The following is a 24110-nucleotide window of genomic DNA, read 5'->3' as shown; positions in this document are numbered from 1 at the left end:
AGGAGGAGGCGGGTTGGGGGTTGGGTGGATAGCTAGACAATCAGCTGGCAAAAAGCAGTGTCCTAGACCACCAACCAGACATTTCTACTGTCATGTGCAGGCATTTTAACAGAGATTTTTAACATCACGTCTGGCATTTTTGAAAGCATTTTAGTTTTATAGCCCAAACTGTGATCTTTCTCTAACCCTAACCCTAAAGTAGTTTTTGTGCCTAAACCTAACCCTCTGTGTTTTGTGCCTAAAGCTAACCAACTGCATTTTGTGCCTAAACCTAACCAACGGTGTTAAATGATATGTGAAAAGGTTAAAAATGTAGCGTTGAATAGGTATATCACTTGCATGTGAAATTGGACTTTGGCGTGTGCATTGCACACAATTTGAAAGTGTAAAGTCATGTTATTTGTATGCAGATTGTGTGACTGGGTTGATTTTATACTTTCAGTTAGAAATTTGACAACATTAGCAAAGTGTGATATGTGTGTCTTTGCACACTGAGTGAGTATAAAAAGCAGTTGGTGAAATAAGTTTCATTTCATTGGGAAGCTGATTTGGATGACAGTGTAATTAATGGAAACACATTTATCAGATACTAATGTAAATATGTTGTGCAGCAAGTTTCACAGATCTAACCTTAACTAATCTTACATGAGCACCTTCAGCGGGCCTAATGAGACCTGTGTTTAAGCATGGATGTAGATGCTTGACGTAGAGAAGCATGAAAACAATTTGGCTGTCACATTATTTGCAGGAAAGAAACAGATATTCAAATCTCTTCATCCCAGTACAGACTAATTCCAAATGAACCCACAGGAAAACAGGCTGACATTAAGCTCATTACTAGTTCCAATTCTCCGCAACGTGATGCGATGAGATGACAGTAAGCAATGTTTAAACCATGCTTTGTTTATTCTGAAAAGTGATGTCGCATTACTGATTAAAACTCAACTCAATAAATCTGTTTTAATGCCCTATTACTACAGCCTCATTGAAGTACTCAGCTGTCACACAGATAGATAGATAGATAGATAGATAGATAGATAGATAGATAGATAGATAGATATTACTTTATTGATCCCTTGAAACCTATGCCTATTTTTTTGAGACATTCAGAAATAGTCTGACCAGGTAAATGTAAGTGACACACCATAGTACAGTATGATGGATTTGATATTTACATATGAGCAGGTGCAGTATACAGGTTTGCAAAACAGTAAACAATGGGGTGCAACATAAACAATTTGTTCACAATCAGTGAACCAATTTAACAAGTCCTTGTGTTGAGTAAAAAACATCTATTCCAATGGAAAACCAATTGTCTAAGTTCCGTACTGAATGACAGTTTATCTCACTAGCAAGTTATTTCATTTCCAGATATATTGATGCTTTGTGATAAAAGGTGTTAATCCAAAGATAGCATGGATCTTATTATTTCCCCCACAATAATAAAAGCGTAAGGGAGAGAAAACAGTGAGAGAAGCAATTCCCACGCTGAAATCACATGACCACAAACCACATAATAGATCTGCAGTTTATCTCTTCAAAAACAATAAATAGTGCTTTAACTGCCAACGTATAGTATTTCCTCCCTGTAGCCACCAGTGTATTGCAACTTGGCTCTGGGTTTAAATCTCATAAGGCTGTTGAAGAACACTTCAGATCAATAATGTTTCGGCCTCAGAGCTCGCCTTTGTGTCCCAGTGGAGCCCTGGTCAGCTCACTGAAGTTCAGTGTGTCTCATCAGTATGCAACACAACACCACATACCGTATAATACATTACAAGTGTTTGGTCAGCTGCCTATGGGCAAGAGAATTCTTCTTCTTTGTTCTCTCCCGCTGTTTGGTCAAGCCAGAGAATGAGCACAGAACAAAGTTAGTGTGCTTCAATCTCGTCATTACAAACTGAATCAGAGTGCAGACTCAGGTAAATTACCAGGAACAATAAGATAATCTGCACTCATCATAATGCACAATAGAAGACTCTGGATCAGAAGCCCTATATTAAGTTGTATCTAAAATCTGTTTTATAACTCCATTGTACTGTAAAAAGTGTGTATGCTTACATTGTGCTGTTGCTGTAAAAAGTACTGCAGCTTGTGCGAGTCCAGCACTCTTCATGAATGGTTTCAACTAATACATTTCATTCCGTTTCTTTTATTTGGTAGTGTTGGACTGAGATAAATCGCCCTGCCCCTCTGTTGTTGTTTCATAACTACTTACTTGGAAGAGGATCATCAGTAACAGACAAACACACACACTTCGAAATGGCATATAGCAACACACGGGTACACACATAGGAGGAAACACACAGCAACAACATGATTAATTAGGAAGGCTTTTTTGGGCATCACAGTAGTTTACACTACAGTACACAGCAGATGGAGGGAGTGGGAGGCACAGACTCTGAAAATGTCGTGGATCTGGAGGTTTCACAGGTGTACCACAGACATTTATAATAGAGCAAGAAGGGTTGAGAGTGTGTGTGTGTGTGTGTGTGTGTGTGTGTATGTGTGTCTGTGTGTGTCTGCACATGGATATGTGTGCTTCTAATTTTGCTACTGGGCTAGTCAGCAGGCCTGTCCTTGTGAGTCAGAGTGTATGTTGTGACAGTGATATACAGACACACTGACAGAGGAGATAGCGGTACAGCCCTGTGCATCCTGGGAAAGGTCTGACCAGCGCACAACTTGACACAACTGGACCTGATAGGAGAAGTTTAGTTTTTGCTTTGGTGTGAGAAGATTTTATTGAACAGACTAGAATTAGATGTTTATCATTAATGAATTGCCTCAATACTTCGGTCATGTACTGTACTGGAATGTAATCTTTTCAATCATTATTCAGATGTTTTGACAGATTCATGTTGTGCAGACAAGCATTTTTTCAAAGATTCCAAGCTTTAGCTAAATTCATATCACATCTTGGATTTGAATATTTTACCCAATGTGTGTGCAGCTTGAGTGAAGTGCTTTCAACCATGTTAATTATTTTATTATCTAACTTTGAATCATCTTAAAGGCAAATATAAATAATACTAAGCACATTTGGATTCAAGCTATTACAAGGTGAATGCGCTTAATTCAGCCCAGGGGGCTGTAACTAATTATTATTTTCATTATCGATGAATCATTTTGTCTATAAATGTCATTATGAAAATAATGAAAAATGCCCATTATAATTTCCTCGAGCCAAAGGTGACGTCTTTAAAGGATTTGTTTTGTCAAATCAATAGTCCAATATCCAGTATATTCAGTTTCCTATCATGTATGACACATAAAAGCTTTAAATTCTCACATTTGAGAAGCTGCAACCAGCAATTTAATTAATAATAGTATTTTTCCTCAAAAATGACTAAAACAATTATTTGATTATCAAAATAGTTGCCAATTTATAATCTGATTGATTATAAATTGATTATATTGATTATGATCAACTAATAGTTGCAGCTCTACCAATCTCTATCATTTTACCTTACCAGTTGTTGGTTATGCACATTGGTGAAATCCTCTCTAGTTGTTGAATGACTTGAAATCTACTGTAATTTTTCAACTTGTCAAAATAAGTTGAGGTCTCTTTTTACAACATGCTCCTGGGTTATGAACTTGGGAAAGGTTTAACCCAATCCAAACAGAGGTGATGACTTCATTCTCAAGGTGCCTTGACAAGAGTAAGTCACATGTCACCTAAGGGGTGCTGAGATCTGTTCTGATAGTGGGTGACACAGAAGTGTGGACAGGCTTCATCACAGAGATTCTCACTACATATGAGATGGCTTTGGATCTCAAAATTGCTCATACATGGACCAACCTTTCAATGCAGCTATCTCCATGTCTTCTCTTTTTTATTGCTGTACTGGATCAAATTCATCAGTGTCTTACTGTCCAAGCTTGTTCTCTCACTCTCCTCTCTCGGTTTTCTCCCTGTCTTTATTTGGTTTTGTCTTTCCCTTCTCTTTTCCCCCTTCTGCTCTCATATATCTGCTTTATTTTATATGTACTGTATGGTGTCCTCCACTGCTGAAAAGCTCACAGTGGATGTGCTCACTATAACAATAAGCAAAATACATTTTTGAGTGGAGGGGGACTTTAATGTTAGCATGTACAATGACATTACCTACACACATACATATGTCTACATTATAAGATATGTAAAAAGTGGTTCTCCGCACATCTTCTGGGAATGTGCAGCTGAATCAGGTGCTACTCAGATCAGAGACGGCAGACTTCAGAGAGAAAAGACGTTCATGGGTTATGCTATGGCACAACATTATGCACAGGCGAATCATAGCTCTGCAGCCTCATTAAAGTTCTGTGAAACTTAAAAAACTTCATGTTCTCCTAGAAGTGGTGATATAGTCAACTCGTTGAATCGCAAGAAGACATACTGGATTCATTCTCTTAACACAGTTGAACCCTTCGGCTTAATGAACTGAATTTGTTATGCTGCTTTTAATACATGATATATGCTTTCTACAGAACTAAGCTACCAGTCCTGCAGGTTTATTTTTAACTTGGAAAATCTGCCTTTAGTTTTTGTGCACCAAACACATGGAATTATCTTCAACACATCCTCAAGATCAACACTCTCACTACGCCTGGACAATTCAAGACTGTGATCTCAAACCACTTCACCTCATTGTGCAGTTGTTTTCACTGAGTATTGTCCTCTTCTGATCTATTTAACCCTACGTATTTTGTTGTTAACTCTGTATCTTGACATCTTTGCAAATGAGAGAAACCGCAATGATTTTCAAGGCTTAAATAAAGGTTTGAATCAATTAATCAACATGTAACTTACCCTTTGTGCTAGATTTTATATAACACATATACAATCACCGAGCACTGTATTAGGAACACCTAACACCTCAATGTGGCAGCAGTGAAATGGATAAAATTATGCAGATACAGGTCAGGAGTTTCAGTTAATGTTCACATCAAACATCAGAAAGGGGAAAAATGTGATTTCAGTGACTTTGACCTTGACTTGATTGTTGACAGGCTTGTTGACAGTATTTCTGAAACTGCTTGCCTCCTGGGATTTTCATGCACAACAGTATCTAGAATGTACTCGAGTGAAAAATAAAACCCATCCAGTGAGTGGCAGTTGTGCGGACAGAAATGCCTTGTTGAGAGAGGTCAGAGGAGGATGGCAAGACTGGTTCAAGCTGACAGAAAGGCTACGGAAACTCAGATAACCACTCTTTACAAGTGAGGTGAACAAAAAAGCATCTCATATTGCACAACACATCAAATCTTGAGGCGGATGGGCTACAACAGCAGAAGACCACGGTGGGTTCCACTCCTGTCAACCAAAAACAGAAATCTGAGGCTGCAGGCTCACCAAACTGGACAGTTAAAGACTGGAAAAATGTAGCCTGGTCTGATGAATCTTGATTTCTGCTGAGGCACGCAGATGGTGTAGTGTCTGAGTATTGTTGCTGACCATGTGCATCCCTTTATGGCCATAATTTACCCGTCTTCTACTGGCAACACCCAGCATGATAACGCACCATGTTACAAAGCAAAAATCGTCTAAAACTGGTTTCATGAACATGACAATGAGTTCAGTGTACTTCAGTGGCCTCCCCAGTTACCAGATCAGAGTCCAATGGAACACCTTTGAGATGTGGTAGAACGGGAGATTCACAGCTGACAAATCTGCAGTTGACAAATCTGCAGAAATTATGTGATGCAATCATGTCAACATAGGTCAGAATCTCAAAGGAATGTTTCCAACATCTTGTTGAATCTATGCCACAAAGAATTGAGGCCGTTTTTAGGGCAAAGGGAGGCCCTAACCAGTATTAGTATGGTGTTCCTTATAAAGTGCTCATTGAGTGTTAGTATTCTTGTTTTTCTTTGTTGTTTATGGTGTATGGGTGTGACACCTGGACATTGGCTCTGCTATTTCTGCCCTTGTGTCAATTATCCAATAGGTTTAAATTCCTGTTCAACCTTCCACCCAATGATAATGTGCACCTATCCTAGGTTGACTGTGTCCAGCTTATGTCTTTGTCCATTTTGAACCTGCTTGATACAGTTTTTGACTCCATTAAAACTATGTGTTAATGAGTCTTCTGGGGTATATGCAGGTTTATGTAAGGGCTTTGCTAATTCTGAGTTAGCTACTACCAGAGTAGCAGGCCTGCTCCTCTCACACTCACTGTCACGCCTGATTAAGACTACAGTGCATTTGAATTTAGCTGAACAACTTATCTTATTTTAGTTATTTTATCAACTTATAGCTAACTAAAAATGTAAACATTGTATTTTGAGGTACTTTAAAGATACAAAAAAAGATAGAAAACATTTTCATATATTGCAAGGATGAGATTTCTGTACTGCATTGCATGACAAGGGCCTCCTCTCCTTTTTAGCATGCCTCTTCATTTTCCTACACCTTGTCTTGCTGCTTTTCCAGGTCTTTTTCTGTAGCAGAAATTTCTCAAAGCTTTCACAGATGGCTGCTGCCTCAATATGAATATTTGATAGCCCTCATATATCTCCCTTGAGGGTAGTGAAATATTAAAACACTTTCTGGTGGCCGTTTTGACTTCTCAGTTCCCAAAAAATGGACTCCCTGATGAGAATGAAAAAAAATGTTTTGATGTGACACTATCTACATGTTCATTTTTATAATGTAACATTGCTTGCTGTTTTTCCTAAGTGTGGTGTAGAGTTAGGGTCTCACTGTTCTTATTTATGCACCATTCATCTGCTGGGTATTCATTAACTGTGTGTGAATATGCAAATATTGTGAAAGACAGAATGAGGTGGCTGCAGACTCCTGTGAAAGAGAGTAAAGTTGCCATTTTCTCATTTTTTCCTTCTTTGATGTCTTTCAATATCAAGCACATTACTTATTATGTCATGTCTCTTTCAGCGGGATGCCAAGGGACAGTACCTGTTTGACCTCATCTGTCACCATCTCAACCTGCTGGAGAAGGATTACTTTGGCATTAGATATGTTGACCCAGACAAGCAGAGGGTAAGTCTTCATTTCTATTAATACACAACTGAATTTTAGTTGAATTCAGTTGTGTCTCTGTGCCACACCGTGACTCATGATTTGGTCTCTTCTCCTTTTTTCTGTTATTTCTCCATCTTCCCTTTTTCCATTTACTTAACTCACCTTGTGTGCAGCCATTACCTTGAAATTTGACACACAAACTCTCTCTCCCTGTCTATCTCCCCCCATTCCTCTTTTTTTCTGTTGACTGTGAAACTATATTAAAAGGGAAAACTGTTAAACACAGAAGCGTTACAGTAAAAATAGGTGTCTGTAATGTAGCTTGCATAAGGGAGTTACATAGTGTGACATCAACAATTGAGATCAGCTTTTAATATTTGGAAAGTAGCCTCAATTTACCTTTTTTGATATAATGTGAACACAAATTAATAATTTGTTTCCTGGAAATAATAGCTAGTGCGCTCATACTTTGAAAAATTTGAAAAAATGTGTTACCTTTAATTAGCTAATCCTTTCTGCAGACAAATTAACAAAACAGAAACACATTCATATCCCATAAAATACATTTTATAGATGTCACAGGTAATACAAAAGTGTCTTTAACAGGCTATACTCAATTTTGAGAATAACATTATCCAAATGCAAATCTTAAAATGTCCAAGTAAACCCTGTGAAGCTGATGCAAGGATAAGAAACCATCTGGGGCCACTGTCTATAAAAAGCTCTGTAACTGTTTGTACTGTACATTGTTCCAGTCAGCTTTCACTATCTCTACAATGTCTTTTAGAGCTTGTGGATTACCAGGTGGAGCAGATTATAAATTAAGTCTCAGAGGCACTGATGGACACTTTTCTCAGTAGCTCTTTAGTGTAAATGCTATTTTTCTACTATATAAATATACAGGCAGGTAGGTAAGCCTGCAAGTCAATTATGTAAGCTGGTAAAAGGCCAACCCTGTTGATTGATTGAATATCAATCAAAGAAATTAACAGTAATTGGTGAATTTGCAAGGCTTGAACTATTAATCACACATTTAGCATTTATTAATCATGCATTCTTGAACAGTGAACAGTGTTACACATGATGTCAAGGCTTTAAAAAGGTTTTACAGATTCTCTTTGTATAGTAGTAAAACCAGCAACCAGCTGGTGTCCTTCCTCTCAGCAGAAGACTGAAGGTGACAGCTCTGCGAGAAGGCTGACACTGTTAAATCATAATACAAAGCATTTTTAGACCGAAGGTTTTCTTTACTTGTTTCACTTGGAGATATTGAAGACTTTGGCCTCAATGTTACAGTTTCTTTTAATGTCTCTTGTAATAATCAACCCTCATCATTGTCTCTCTCAATAACTCTTCACTGCTTCGGTGCATCTACTTAGTGGTAGTTTCTTGAGAAAGTGAACACAGGTGTTGCTTAAAAAGTTCATATTTGCAAGCTAATAAAAGTAGCACAGCATCATTGTGCTACACAGTTATTGTATTGTGCGCACATTATTATCAGCATGTCATCATCTCGCTGATTAGACCCAGTTTTCGACTCGTGATGTTTAGTTTGACAGAGAACAGACCTCTCCTGATTATCTTCCAAACAGCTTTCTTTCATCTCCTCTCCTCTCTGCATGGTGACTGCGTTGGAGGGAGTCTAAATAAACAGCAGAGAAGGAGATGGGAGTAATTCTAGTGTGCCTTCCAGCTATAGATTACAAGTCATCATGCTCAGCTGCTGAGCAATCAGACCCCAGACTGACAGGTTAGCAGCCAAACATTCAGTTCCCAGCGAGCAGGTCTTCACTTCTCTTTCTCTCCCTTTCAGCATTGGTTGGAGTTCACGAAGTCAATTGCCAAACAAATGAAATGTAAGTATTTCATTTAACGTGCCTGATTAGTTTGTGTGTACTGTTTTGCTTGAATCCACGTCCAAATTGTCCAAATTTGACTAGAAAAAGAAAAAAAAGGCTAAATATAAAGGACAAATCACATTAGAAATGTGACAATACAAGATTTGAAATCTTTGTCTTTCTTCCGCAGCCCAGCCTCCATTCACTATGTGTTTGCGTGTCAAGTTTTACCCACCTGACCCTGCTGCCCTGAGAGAGGAAATCACCAGGTAAGTTTTTGAGATAACGTGGTGGGCTGCATCTTGGTAGGGTGGAGATGAAGTATGTTAGTAAGGTTTCAGTCTGACTATCTTTGCATGTCATGACTCTCTCTCTTTCTCCCATCAATAAACTTTTTAACCTGTGAATAGTGACATGTTGATGACTCTTCAGTTGTTTGTTTGCATCTCAGTTAAACCATTCATTTACTGCATGCAAATTGCATAAATGGCAGTAAGGGTCAAGAAATGTTTTAATGAAGTCATTAATTTGCCATCCCGGTGTGCAATGTGTCATCATGACTGCACTCATTTAAATTGGCCTTTTACAAACCCAAACACTGTCTTGCATATAGAATACTTTGTCTTGCTAGATAATTCATACTTTGTCCAAAACACAGAACAGAAAACAAAACCCAAAAAGATGCATTTTTCGCTTGTATTTAATTATTTGTGTACTGTCCCCATTTTAAAGACTCATGACACAGATTAAACTATAAAAGTGTGTGTGGCACAGGCTCAGCTGGGGAGTTTTGACTAATGTCACATGATTAAAAAGGCCAGCAGAAATTCCATACTACCATACTACTACTCCACGTAGTCATTACGTCCTTCATCATTATTTTTGTGAAGTCAACATAATGTGAAAATGCTGACATTAAGCAAACATAAACAGCAGTTATAAAATGATCACAGCACTGTGGAAACCACAGGGGCTTTCTTGATCCAACTGCCTTTCTGTTTATGTCCCTGTCTCATAAAATCAGGGCAAATGTATTTTTGTATTATTGTATGCCTCTATAGCTAACTTTTGTATCATAACACTACAGCTCAGTAGAGATTCTATAAAATAATATTTGGTTCTATGTGAATTGACAATGTTTTCAGAACATCTCATTTGGGACCAGAACTATGTGTGTGTGCCTGCACGTTTGCAGATGTACCTCTTAAAAGTCTGTAGCCTTACTTTATTGAGTACAAAACCATTTTATGCAAAATGCTACCTTAAAATACAAAAAATAATTAATTCAGTGCTATTAGATTAAAGTGATTCGGAATGCAGCTCTAGGAGAATCAGTATTTTGTGTGAAAGTTTTCAGCTTGCCTTCTTTCTTATTGGGTGAAAATAACCAACTTATGAAATAATATATTTTTATATCTCAGTTTGTCTTATCTTATCGCATCCTGCAGTGGTGCAGAAACAAAAGTTCACAAGTTTAATTTCAAAACAGTGTCAAAGACTCAACAGTGAGCCTGTTTCATCCAAACTAGAAAACCAAACAAACATTAAACATCAATCACTGGTTAAATCTTCTCATAGAACATAGATCAATGGAAAAAATAACTGCCTGAAAACTTGGACTCCATTTTTCACAAATCTCAATCTTAATTTCGATTTTGCCTGTTAGTGAATGCCACTAAACCAGCCACATCTCCATATTCAGACTTATCCATACATACACATGCAGTCATACATCATACACTCAACATTTCACTGCCAAACGGTCTCACATTTTATCCCTCAACACCTCATCCATTAACACTCTGCTCATTTACAAAGCTAATTATCTATCTCCCCCTTCCTTTCCTAAGCCCTCTCTCTTATTATATTATGTCAGCATTTTTACATTATGTTGACTTATTATATGAGTGCATCCTCTTTTTTTTCTTCCTCTTTTTTTTCTCTCTCTCTCTCTCTCTCCAACTTCCCCCACATTAATACTTCATTACCACATAATTAGAATAACCCTCATTTTGGTCACCACCATCATTACCAGCAACAAAACTGGATCATTGGTCAATTAGCTCTATACTTACCCAAAGTCTTCTTTTTTCTTTTTGTTAGTTTGTTCGTATTATTATTACTTTAGTATAAACTGCATTACTATATTGTTATATTATTACTATCTGTCTTTATGATAATTATTACTGTATCTTTCTGTGTCCTGTGTTGTTTGTCGGGATGCCGGGGCTGGCTCCTCAGGAGCGGCAGGTGGTGTAGCAGTCTGCCGTTCCTCCCCAGTCGACCATCCTGATAAATAATATATCAGGATGTATTTATATGTTGTTTATCTATATCTATATTATTTATATTTACATATGTATTATATGTCACAATGATGATGATGATGATGATGATTGTTATTGTCATTATCACAATTGTCATTATTATAGAATTAGTTATCATGAAAGCTATTACACAGGACATTATTGACATCAGGAGAAGGATGATGTTGTATATTAATATTATTATTATATAGGCTACTATTATTAATATTACTACACATTTATATTTCTTTCTTTCTGTTCTCACTTTCTCTCTTTTTTCTAATTTTTTTAATTTATCATTATTATTTACGAATTTATTTTTATTAACGTGTTTGCAGAGCCCTGTATCCATCTTTTGTTATGTTTTATTATGCTATGTTTCATTCATCCCTACATCCCATCCATATCTGAATGATGGGACCACCTCAGACTGGGCCTTGGGGACTGGAGGGCTTGGGGGAGCTGGATTAGTTTGGGACAGCTTGGAGTCAGAGGACCTGATCCATGCTAAGCCCCTGTCCAAATAGAAAGCTGCTCCTCAGACCCATTTGAACAGACCCCTCCTGTAGGACCAGGAACTGTTCTAAAGGGGATCTGATCTGCAATTTAGCCATGTTATTTTGTTTTCTTTCTTTTTCTCTTTCTTTCCTCCTTTGGTTAATACATAAATACATACATATAATACATATCTTTTTTTGCTTGTTGTTTTTATTATTGTTGCTGTTTTGCTTTTTTTTTGTTTGTTTGTTTTTTGCTTTTGTTTCAGTTTGTTTGAGTCTAACTCTCCCTCTTGTCCTGTCCTGTGTCATATGTGTCTTCATGTTGGTCATTTGCATTGCACTAGAAACAATAAAAAAATAAAAATAAAAAAAATAAAAAAAACAGTGAGCCCATTTGCAGAGGGATTTGAGTATTCCCCTTTTTATGAGCTACAGTGTCACAAAGCTCCTCACCGCTCCACTGTGTGTGGCATCCTTGACAGCTGAACAAACTGCTATGAGGAGTGAGCCAGAGAGCTACTGAGCGCACAGATCCCTGTAAATCACATCCCTCGACTGGTTGCCACGCGATGAAATCTCTCATTCGCAATCCAGCTCGTCTTGATAGAGCAGGGCGCCAACGAGGGAGAGCTCCTCCATCCTCCTACATCTGTTCTGACTGGGGGGGTTTCACAGACACACAATTACAGAGTAGATAAGCAAAAAGATGGAAGGTAACCACATTTCACGTAGATTTGTATGTTGCTTTTAGCTATCAGCTGTTGTTATATATATTTTCATAGAAATCCTGTTTTTATGTTGGCTATAGATTGATTGATTAGTGACTGGACAAATTTGACCAATTGACCAGAAAGATCCATATTTGAAAGGGAATATCCCTGACCGAATTACCTGTAATTGTGCAGCTACCTGAGTGGCAACCAACTGCAGGGTGTCACTATTTAGCCGACCATAAAATCTGATCACCTTGGGATCACACTATTTGGAGTAAATGACGCTTTACACTTAATCGACAATTACATACAAATTAACACAGTGTGTAACTTGCATATAACTTGCATCACAGCCATCAGTTAATCAGGCGATAACTTGTGCCTTCTTTAATGCAAAAAGACTCAATGCACCTGCCAACTCTTCTCTGACATTTTTCATAGCAATGCTTAGAATGATACTATTTATTGCTTTGGTGCTTGGAGAGAAGCTGAATCACAGGTATATGAAATTAATGTTGGGTAGGAAAAACCGACATATGAGTAATCTCTGGATGTTGTGGACGAGACTAGAAGATTGAGTCGCTCCCAGTGGACATCAGTGTGAACCTGCAATCATATTTTAAATTATTGTCAATTCTCAGAAACATTATGCTTTAGTCAGAGTGCTGCCTCGAGGTGTGCTGCATATCCCGCATCTAATGTTCCAAACCATAACTTTGGATTGCCAATCATGCGTTCATTTAATTTTTCCTAAATTGTAATTATAAATTGATGATAAATGGGTTGTGAAAGGGCCATAGAGTAATGGAGTTGTCACTCGCTACATTTATTTTACATTTCACTGTGTTGAGCTGCCCAGGTATTGTAGCTTATCTGTAAAAACCACAGATAGCATCCAAAGCAGATAGGAAACACAGGGCACATGCCTAATAAGTTATCATTATATGATTTTTTTAAACTAAAAACAACATTCCCAGTAACTCCTTTACTTGTAGTCTCAAGATTTATTTTAGCCTGTCATCATTACTTTTTAGTCTTTTTGAACTATTACACATTTGTTGCAGGTAAGGCATCAAAAACATTAACACATACTGTATGGAAACACACACACATATATACATACATATACACATACGTCACAAGTATTACTTCTCCTAACAATCTCTTAGCCACATCTACAGTCTCAGTGTTAAATGGCATGAGGGGCACCTTACTGTTAACTTGCAAACATCCACTGTGTGTGTTGTCAAGAAACGGAAACCATTGTCGATATACAGTATTGATCCTATCTAAATAATGACCCAAATCAGTTTTTCTGTGTTCCACTCCACAGATATCTCGTCTTCCTGCAGGTTAAGAGGGATCTCTATCATGGTCGTCTCCTGTGCAAGACATCAGACGCTGCTCTGTTGGCTGCCTACATATTGCAAGGTACAACAAAATAGGTTGTTGTAATTTAAGTATAAAATGATGCAAAGCCTGCAACCAGACTACTGTACCTTTTTATTTTAATGCAACTCATAAACAAGCACAAATGTCCTTGTATTAGGGAAACATTACAACCTTGACCAGAAAACCAAGCAGTGAAATACTGTCCTTTGTCTGGCGCAGTTTAGATAATTGAGTGTTATCCCTACACACACTGCTTTGATTGGAAAAAATATTTTCACTTTGATGAAAGTGATTCAATTTTAATGTTGGCTGGTCCTCATGTTGGAACTTTTTACAGCCGTCACCACAAATCACAAGTGTACATGAACGACCATGTTTCCTCTGACAGATGTGTTAACCACATATTAGTATACTGTATACATAATATTCATATATGTCCACGATGTTTGTGACCATCTGTAGGCTCGGTATGATTTCCATATGATCCCGGCCTGTTCATAAACATGTGCCAGATGTTATTGCCAGAGGTGTTCCATGTTACGAGTGTTTATGAGCTCACAATCTGTCATACATGTACATGCTTTACTACGTGCAAATGTGCAAGCGGTGTGTGTTCAGAGGTTAAAGGCTCATACTGCTTGCATAGATCTGAGCTCCCACTTTTGTTTGATGGGGGTCTTGGGAATCTGAATTTGTTGCTTTTATCTTGACTTGAACGCCCTCATTTTGATAACCCTGCTAGCGTACAATCTTAAATTCAAGAGAAATTAATGAAAAAAGTTGTCTTGTTTCTCTTTGAAAGAATCTTGACAGGTTTGCAAAAAGTTGACTGCTTGGGCTCCTTTGGGTGTCAGGCTCATCAACATGCAGAGAGTGCAGATGCATTAAGGAACAGTTCCCCTGTCACACACCTGCCAACAAGCCATCCTGCCAGCCTTTTCTCTCACAGCTAATCCCAGAATGAATGTTCCTAGCATCTCTGTGTAGCCCTACCTACCATAAGACAGAACATCAGGTGGAAGACATTAGGCTTATCATACTTATACCTATCTGTCCACCATTATTTATAAGATAACTGGGTGAAACCTCAATACTAACTAACTGTATGTGTATGTTTTTTGGTTGGTGTTGGTTGGAGAGTTGTCACAGAAGAAGACGGAAAACAACATTAAATATTAAAAGAATGGAAATGAACTGATTAGATAAAGACAGAGAGATAGACAGTTTATATGACAAAATATTAATATAAAATATTATTTTAGTGTGTGAGAATGACTGGGGCAAGGTAGCCGTCCTGGGTGAATTTCTTCTATTGTTCATCTTTGATTCAGTCTTTATCGTTTTGCCTTGCCAAATCAGTGGATGCCTAAGCCTACTCCTCTCTTTGTTGGATTTCTTCACCAGGTGTCTGGTTTATAGGCACTCTTTGACTCTGACACCATGTCAGAGGATGTGAATCCTTAATGTCTGCTGCAAGTATAAACTGGAAGGTTTTATGGATGTCCATAATATCCACTGTTTTTAACAACAATGGCTGCCCAGGGAGCAGAGAAGTAGCCAAACTCTTCATATAGCTCCTCCACCAAATGTAATCTGATGTCAGGTGAGAGTTAACTAGGCTGCTGCAGTGATGCAGTGAACACTGGCAGGTATTTTTGATTATACCAACGTGCCCTCTGAATAACTGAATAATGCATGGAGATAAGGTTAAAAACTGACAAAGTCTTCAGTTTAAGGTAAAACAGAGAATTTGTTCAACTTTCATAGAAAGGAAATACAGGGCTGCATTGCATCACTGTTTGCATACATCACCTTTATAAATTAAAACAGTATAGATGTGTCTTTGTGACAAATGATCAATGTCAGATTTCCAACAATCCAATAAGTCACTTTCAGCGGGTAAATTGGGGTTTTTTTGTTACATGGATTTATCGGATTGAGATTTGAGTGTTGGAGTATTCAGTATGCACATTCATTTATGTTTTTGTGTGTGTCTTTATTGTGCAAAGGTGCATTCAAACCCTTGACTTTTTGGTCTTTTTCTTGTGTATTCTGCATAAATTTGGACTGTGGGCCCTTCTCATTTTCATGTCTTTATGCTGCGGCATTATCTTTGAACACCATCCAATATTAATTCAGTTTTCATCAGAACAGCCACATACAAAGATTAAAGTGGCAAAATGCCTTGGGTACAGTTATTAAATAGAAAAAGATAAAAGTGTATTGAATTTCATTATAAGAAATTACTAACATAATTGTTCATATCAAAAGTACAGTATGATTTTCATTATTGTAACTACCATATACAAACATCATTATTTGTTAATTGCAGCTGTGATTATGCCTCACATATTATTTAAATGTTCATGGAGTGTTGCATTTTTACTTCTTCTTCTGGGCAGCTGATGTCACCTACAGTCTGATGATTGGAAAACAGATAAAACAAAGACCCTGCCCCATTACAGGTCTCAGTAGATATTATTTGGCATTCATGCTCAGTCCTTTAAGTTAAGAGATGTGCTGGGCAAGACGACACAGTGCAGAGATATTCTTAAAACTTTCTGAAGACAGCATGTACCCATTCATAAAGCACAAGATTTCATTAAGCACATATCGACAACTCACTCCCAGAGGTGCCATGCCTTTTGAAGATCCTTAAAAGTGAAACCAAGGTGATGTAATTTATCGGTGTGTTGGAATGTTAGACAGGAGAGTGTAAGAAAGCAGTCTGGTATAAAACACATGTCAAGGATTCCAAGAACAATTTAGTTGATATTATTAGTTGATTCACTCAGTTTGTTGTTGGGCTTTTGGTCAAACACAGAAGTTAACCTGTCCTGTGTTCTCTTTTTTCCCATTTTCCAGCTGAAATCGGTGACTATGACCCTGGGAAACATCCAGAGGGTTACAGCTCCAAGTTCCAGTTCTTCCCCAAGCACTCAGAGAAGCTGGAGCGGCGGATTGCTGAGATCCACAAGACAGAGCTGATGTAAGGTGACACCTGTCCAGGTCCCTGTGTACTCCTTCACTTCCACAGCAGCCAGAGTGCACGCATCACAGAAGCACACCTAACTGTTGGTCCTACACACTGAACTCTTCATCATCTGCAGTAGTTCTTAAACTCATGGGTTACTCATGGGAAAGTAATTAACCACTGCTGTGATGGTTTTAGTACTCCACATGATAACTGCGTTTTAAGGTGGTTATAGCAAAAGCACCCAAAAGGACATGTTACATTATAGTGAGATGGAAAATCCTGAGTGAAAAACAGTGACGAAGAGGAGCTGCTATGTTGAGATGGAATACTGTAATGACTACCATAAAAATATCACATGGGATATCACTTGTCACAACCAGGAAATAAAATATTTTTTTCACTTAGTCCAACCAAAAAAGAACATCTCACATTCAGTATGAAAGTACATATTCTGATAAGATATGCAGAGCATAGGTTTGTAATTTCATGCTGTAGCTACTGAATCTGCTGAGTATTCACTTCCGTTCATTTGGTTTGTGTGTGTGTGTGTGTGTGTGGTTTCTTTGTCATACTTTGTTGTTTTACCAGCTTTGCCTTCTAGCGGCTCTTTAGGCTTCCCTAACCACCCCGTCATACTGAAATTTTCATTTATGAGTTCAAATCTCTGGAACTGAATGTGCCAGTCTGCAGCATTTGGCCTGCAAGGTGCCCCCTACAATTCAACAGAAGCAGCGGTGGCAAGACCTTTAGTCTGAAGGTCTTATAGAAGATTACAGTCGCTTGCTTTCTGTTTAGGGGGCCCCTATATCAGGCAAGCAATGCAATAGACCAGAAGCCAATGCTAGAGCAGCCATTAATGGTCTAGTGAATGTGAGTATGTTCCCTTTGGTGGTGATGAGTTCAGTCATGGTACAGTCAACCATCCCATCTTGCAAGAATCAGATTTCAAAAGGGCTGTGGAGAAAAGGCAACTTAACCTTTTCTTTTTTGTTTGATAATTTTAGTCTTTTTCTTGTGGGATGCTTCATTCCAAGTTTGTGCTCTCATTGAGCACTTTGGGCGGCACAGTACGAGACACTATGCCCCTCATATGTAAATTGGAACAGGCACAGTGCGCCCCATGGGTCCATGTTTTTGCACTTTCAAAGAGATGTTGGTGTGTGAGCAATCTCGAAACCCATCGGCTATCACCTGACAACGATTTAGCCTCCGGGTGAAATGGCCAATATTTTAGGTGTTGACCCGTATGATGGATATCTGGGCCAAGACCTCCTCTTCCTTGCACCGGCCACTGTTTACAGTCCGATTAGCAACTTGAGACACAAGAATGGAATTGGAGTTGAAAGACGACGTCTACGACCGGATTGTTTCACAAGTAGCCAGTTTACACTCAGTTAACAGTTTAAAACCAAACAAACATCAATACTTTTTGCAGGTGTTTTAGGTCCAGACAACATTTCAGCCAATGCGTTCCGCCACTTTCACTCTCCACAAGGACTGTTTACCTGCATAACCAACCAACCTAACCATCTCACTGCTCATGCCTAAACCTAACCAGGTGCGTGTGTCATGTTGTAAATTGGGTGTGTCAGTACTGCCAATCCACAGATACGTAGACCTACTTGGTAGACATCGCCGGAAACGAAACGGAAACCAGAACACTTACGATCCCAAAATCTTGTCCCTCGCCTACAGATTATGCATTCATATGCAGATATCTGTTTATAGAGACTAATGTATGAGTGGTACTGAATAACCAGCAAATGCGGCTATACCTGCTTGTTAGTCCCAAAGATTGGTGGTGCTGGTAAATGCTAATCCCCTCTTCGGATTGTGTGTCTCTTGGACGGCAGTGATTTAATGCTCCCCGAGGTGTTTGTATCATGCCTGGGGACTGATATGAATGTGTGGTTGTAAATCCTGTTCAGTGAGCGTTACTTTGCCTTGTCAGCCTTAAAGTGGAAGGGTGTTGGGGAACACAACCGTTAGTGCAAGCATCTAGTTTTGCCCTCTTTAGCCTTTAGAGCCCTTTCAAAGACAAAGCTTGTGTGAAATAGAATAAAGGTTATACATCTTAGCCTGTAACACCGTGAGCACATACAGAAACCTCTAACCTTGTCATCCTGCCACTCTTGTTTTGTTTGATTTTTTTTCTCTTGTCTTCGATATACTGTATCTCTGTCTTCAACAAACACCCTCACACACATACACACACACATACATACAACCCAGGTGGAGAGAGGCACCGGTTATGGATTTAATCCTACACTGCCCTCTATTGCTCATTTCCACTTTTTTGTTTGACAGCAGATTTGAACAATCAGATGGTTATCCTTGTAGTTTTTAACCATTCTAGGCTAAAAAAAAAAAATGTTGGGAGCTTTTTTTCCTCTACTGATCACAATGCTGGCAGAATTCAAAATTATAGAGTAGATGGGTGCTAAGGTTACACAAAACATACTTGCGACAATTTGCTTTTATGTTTACCAGATAGTAATTTTCCAGGATGCAAGGACTCTATTGTTGTTGTGGCAAAGCAAAAACAGAAAGAAATCAGGGTTACTTACAACTTAGAGTTGAAATCAAGAGCCACTATATTGTAGACTTGTGCCAGACTGTTTGACTAAGACTAATTTGACTTATTCATCAGTCTCAGTAATCATTAATAACAGAAAAAAAGTGTGGACAGTACACAGATTTTTAATGCTTTATTTTCTTTAGTCAGTACCAAACTTTGAGTACAACAGCTGTTAGAACATTAGATTTTCCTTTGACCAGGGACAAATAGAGGAACAGCCAGGACTCTACAAAGTGAGTGAGGTTTACTTTCATTCTTAAGAAACAGTGATCATATTTGGCATGCATCCTTTATCAGTAGAAGATCAAATTTGTTCCCGGTAGCTAAACATACTGTAAGTTTGGCTGAAAGTACTCTCTGCTGGAGTGCTGGATGAAGACAGTAACTCTAACAAAGCAATTTTTAGATACACTAATAATGCATCAAGAGTCTTTTTGTAGAGGCCCCATAAATTAATACTCATGTAGAGTAAGTGGGTGGTCCCACGTTTCCTTGGCAAGAGTCATTTTCTCTAACACATAAAAACTTCCCAGGGTCTCCTCATTATTCATTTCACCCAGTTTTCGTTCATATATCATCTCTGTGGGTTACTCTACATTTTATTGACAAAAAGATGACAGATGGGCGGCTTATACAAATGAACTACTAAATCCTTCGGGCGCTCTAATCAACAAGCCATATGCTTTTTGCTTGTGATGTCAGGATCCAAACTATTTAATATAGTCCATACTAAATACTCTTTGGTTTACTTATTTATCAGTAATGAGCACAAACTTTCCATCAGATGATGTCCTCTGAGTTGACAGATGGTTGTGACAGAAGCCAGTAGACTGACTTATTGTTTTTCTCCCAGAGGTCAGACTCCTGAGACATCAGAGCTCAACTTCCTCCAGAAGGCTCAGATGCTGGAGACGTATGGAGTGGACCCTCATCCATGCAAGGTGGTCTTTACAAAACTGAGTTATTGTGTAATTATAAATGTATTTTTTATAAGTTTATGTTTCTTTCATACATGTGGTGCATAATAATAATTACATTCTTGTAATCTGCTAAAGATGTATTTTTAAAATGGTGTGAGATTAACTATTAAGTAAATCATATAAATTAAATATATTTGTTATACTACTAAAAAAAGACTTTTTATTAATTTAATTTTATTGCTGTTTTTTAACTTTTCATTTGCATTTCAGGATGTGTCTGGCAACCCAGCTTTCCTGGCTTTCACTCCTTTTGGATTCACTGTGCTGCAAGGAAACAGGAGGGTTCATTTCCTCAAGTGGTGAGTACAGATGAACAGTTGAGCTGGACATGATGGTACTAAATAAAAATCATATTCAAATGAAAGGTCACAGTGTGTATGTGTGTGTATGTGTGAGCCCATATCAGTGAGCAAGACTTTCAAACTGTATTTGTAAAGATATATTTCAAAAGCTCAATAAAGACCCATGCAAGGACGTACACAGGCATAAATACATATTTTTTAAACTTTCCTTCAATTTTTGCACAATTCAAAGATGAACATACTGTACAGTACATCCTCCTTGTATTAACAGCTTCTACAAAGTCAAGTGCCAGCAAACTCGGCAAGCTGCTTGACGTTCAAGTCCAAATTTTCAAGTTTTTTTGTCCACATAACACAGCAAGTGCTATAGTACAGCTTAGCTACACTCTTCTGCAAAATAACAAAAGTGCCTCAGAACATGTTGTTTAAGGTGCCAAGAAAGGAAAAGGAAAATCCTAAAATTACTCCAAAGAGCTTGCATGGAATAAACCAAATCTTCTAAAGCCAAATTATTACATTTTCATTCCAAACATCAGGTATTGCAACTTTGTGGGGAAATTATGGTTTGCATAACATTCAAAAGTGTGTAAAATTGATCATGACAGAGTTGAAATTTCATAAATGCAATGACTTTAACTTGAGAGTATAAATGTGATTAGACATTTTTTATTCTATGGTTTATGGTTCAAGTGCCAAAAATCCTAACAAAAATATGGAGTTTCAGCTCTTGCAGTGCTTTGATCCTTAAATTTGTTACATACCGACTTGCAAGAAAATGACCTGTGATTTGGCATTGTGAATGGTGTTGTAACTCTCATCATGACATCCTGAGACTATCTGCCATATGCTTATATGCACCTTCAAAACTATGAAGACAAATTTCCAGATTACTGCATTATCATAACTTGATGTTTGAACTGTTTAAGACATCTATGGTATGTACATACAGTAGGAATAAATTATAAATTTATCTGCATGTTCAGTCAATATATTAGAGGAAAAGCAGTCCAAAGGAAACCAAAAGTCACCAGTAATCTGTACTAGACAATGACTTTTTAAAACAGCTGAATCAACCTGCTGTTTTCAGGTTTAGAGTTGTTTGGAGGTCTGTTTTTGTAGAAAATTGTTTCTCTAATCTCTTGCAGCTTACTCTTGTCATTTTGTCTGGAGTCAATGTGTCTAGACATTTCTACACAGAACTGAAACACTGTTGGCCTTATTAATTTGCCTCCAGTCACAATTAATATTTTAACACTTTTGTCCATTTCTGTCTTTCCCTTTTTCTTTTTCTGCCTCCATCTCTTTCTTTGCTGTTTGTCTGTCTTTCCCTTGTTCTGTCTCTCAAACTCAGGGATGAGGTGACCAAACTCAAGTTTGAAGCAAAGACATTCCATATATATGCAAATCAGAAAGAGGTGTGTGTGCGTTATTAAAATGCTGTCTTTTCTAGCCTTTGGAGCTCAAGTGAAATGAGTGTAGCCTGGTTTTATGCATGGAGATACTGCCGCAGCGGCACCAGTGTAATCTATCCCTAATAGGGAAGTAAACGAGAAATGACTGGCAAAAATGTGTGTTAGCCATGTTTTTTAGGAGACAAAAGTAAAGCTAGACATTTGGTTAATATATGTTCTACATGTCCAGAGGAGATGATTCTTGAGGGATTTCTTTGGCTGATTTGTAATAGTATTTAAACAAGAGCTCATAGGTAGCCTACAGGCAAATCGATAATGCAAATTGTCATTGTTCTCAGCCAGTGTAAGTGGATTGCTTTTAATATTCTGCATACATTCTGTATAAACACACTGTATTCATGTGTTAATGTGTTGGACTTGTCACAGGATAAGAAGATTATACTGACATACTTTGCACCTACACCTGAGGCCTGTAAGCATCTGTGGAAGTGTGGAGTTGAGAATCAAGCCTTCTACAAGTGAGTCATAGGACCTAAAACAAATGGACTGCAGAAAGGACATTGTTCCACTTATGCTTATGATTCTGTTCATAATTTTTCTCTGCATTCACTTGCAGGTTGGAGAAGTCGAGTCAAGTCCGCACTGTGTCCAGTAGTAATCTGTTCTTCAAGGGTAGTCGCTTTAGATATAGGTACTGAATATTTTTTAATCACTTTAAAGATTTACAGTTTATGAATAGGGACCTTTGTTTCATCTCTTCATTGTCGCTATCTAATGAAAAAACTTTTTTTGGGGGAAAAAAAAAAAATCACAGACTAACAGATTTTCTCGCTTTTTTCAGTGGAAAGGTTGCAAAAGAGGTAATGGAACAAAGTGCCAAAATTAAGAGGGACCCCCCTGAGATCCACAGGTCAGAAATTTTACAAAATTTTGCCCGCAGTTGAGGACAAATAAATGGTACCATTTATTGCTTAAACTGATCTATTACGAATTATTCATATATGTTATGTACGTGTTTGTGCATATATACCTACATGTGAGTATGTGGGGATCTGTTTACATGTGTTTGTGTGAAGGTTTATATGATGTGTACACATGTATGTGTCTTTGTCCAGGGCTGGCATGGTGCCAAGTAGGAGCTGTCCATCCATCACCCACGGCCCTCGTTTGACCAGCGTGCCCAGGACCCGACGGAGAGCTGTACACATCTCTATCATGGAGGGTAAAACACAAACACACGCACGCACGCACGCACGCACACACACACACACACACACACACACACACGTACATACACACAAGCAGAATACTCAAAAAATGTGCCTGAATAATATAAGCACTCAGCATGTTGAAAATAATAACTTAATTTGTATAGCACTTTTCAAAACAATAGTTACGAAGTGCTTCATAGAGCAATGATGTTGATGTGAAACTGAAGTTGGTCAGTAATCCTGCAATATATGACACCTGCTGCAGCTATGGATTACACACCTAGGACAGAATTTCCAGGACAAAGTAAGCTAAGTGATCTTCCATGTGAACAATCCCCCACTTGTCAGTGTCAGTCACTCTTTCTGCACTCTGAAATATCTTTCGCTTTCTCTCTTGGATGTGTGCTTTCTGAAACACATATACACACTCAAGAAGCACCCATCAACCAGTGGCCTCAGGCATTATTTTGACATGAGGAAGTCCTCTTGTCAGTTTTTAAAGGTCACTTACCATCCCCTCCTTTCCTTACAGGCTATTAACCTTTTGCAAATGCTGTTTGCTTCTAGCTGACCACTCTGGATAAAACTAAATAAACTTATAGTATAGTCTATTCACAACAAATACGTCTTTTGTCAAACTGGTGCCCCATGTCACTGACATAGAGAGCAAGCCCTGACATTGCACCCCACAGTTGCAACACTGAAACAAACCCCCTGTGTCTTGTCCTGTTGCTCTGTCTGCGCTGGTATTTCCACTCGTAATAATATCTCAGTCTGAAAATAGCTCCTACTGTCAGGGGCCATGCCGTGTGTGTCACAGCTGACAGCAGGGGTGGATGAGGTGGACTGTGGCACAAGTGGACCACATTCCTGGGCCTTGTCTTTCACTCTCTGTCTGTCTTTCTGTTTTTCTGTTGCTGTCAGCCTGCCTGCC

At 38.3% G+C, this 24110-nt stretch overlaps 1 protein-coding gene across 1 annotated transcript in view; it reads left to right on the top strand.

Annotated features, from left to right (window-relative positions):
* The window catches only part of LOC137184862 (FERM domain-containing protein 5-like), an 82702-nt gene that overhangs the window by 52232 nt on the left and 6360 nt on the right, over positions 1–24110 (top strand). Inside the window, exons 2-13 of the mRNA XM_067592963.1 lie at positions 6881–6985; positions 8781–8823; positions 8996–9074; positions 13658–13755; positions 16582–16705; positions 20125–20212; positions 20462–20550; positions 21905–21968; positions 22392–22483; positions 22582–22656; positions 22807–22875; positions 23081–23187. Of these exons, the coding sequence (XP_067449064.1) occupies positions 6881–6985; positions 8781–8823; positions 8996–9074; positions 13658–13755; positions 16582–16705; positions 20125–20212; positions 20462–20550; positions 21905–21968; positions 22392–22483; positions 22582–22656; positions 22807–22875; positions 23081–23187 (1033 nt within the window). The remainder of the gene's footprint in view (positions 1–6880; positions 6986–8780; positions 8824–8995; positions 9075–13657; positions 13756–16581; positions 16706–20124; positions 20213–20461; positions 20551–21904; positions 21969–22391; positions 22484–22581; positions 22657–22806; positions 22876–23080; positions 23188–24110) is intronic.

This window comes from Thunnus thynnus, chromosome 1 (assembly GCF_963924715.1).
Source record: "Thunnus thynnus chromosome 1, fThuThy2.1, whole genome shotgun sequence".
Classification (NCBI taxonomy): Eukaryota; Metazoa; Chordata; class Actinopteri; order Scombriformes; family Scombridae; genus Thunnus; species Thunnus thynnus.
Note: the sequence above shows the minus strand (reverse complement) of the source record. Positions and strands in the feature narration are given on the sequence as shown.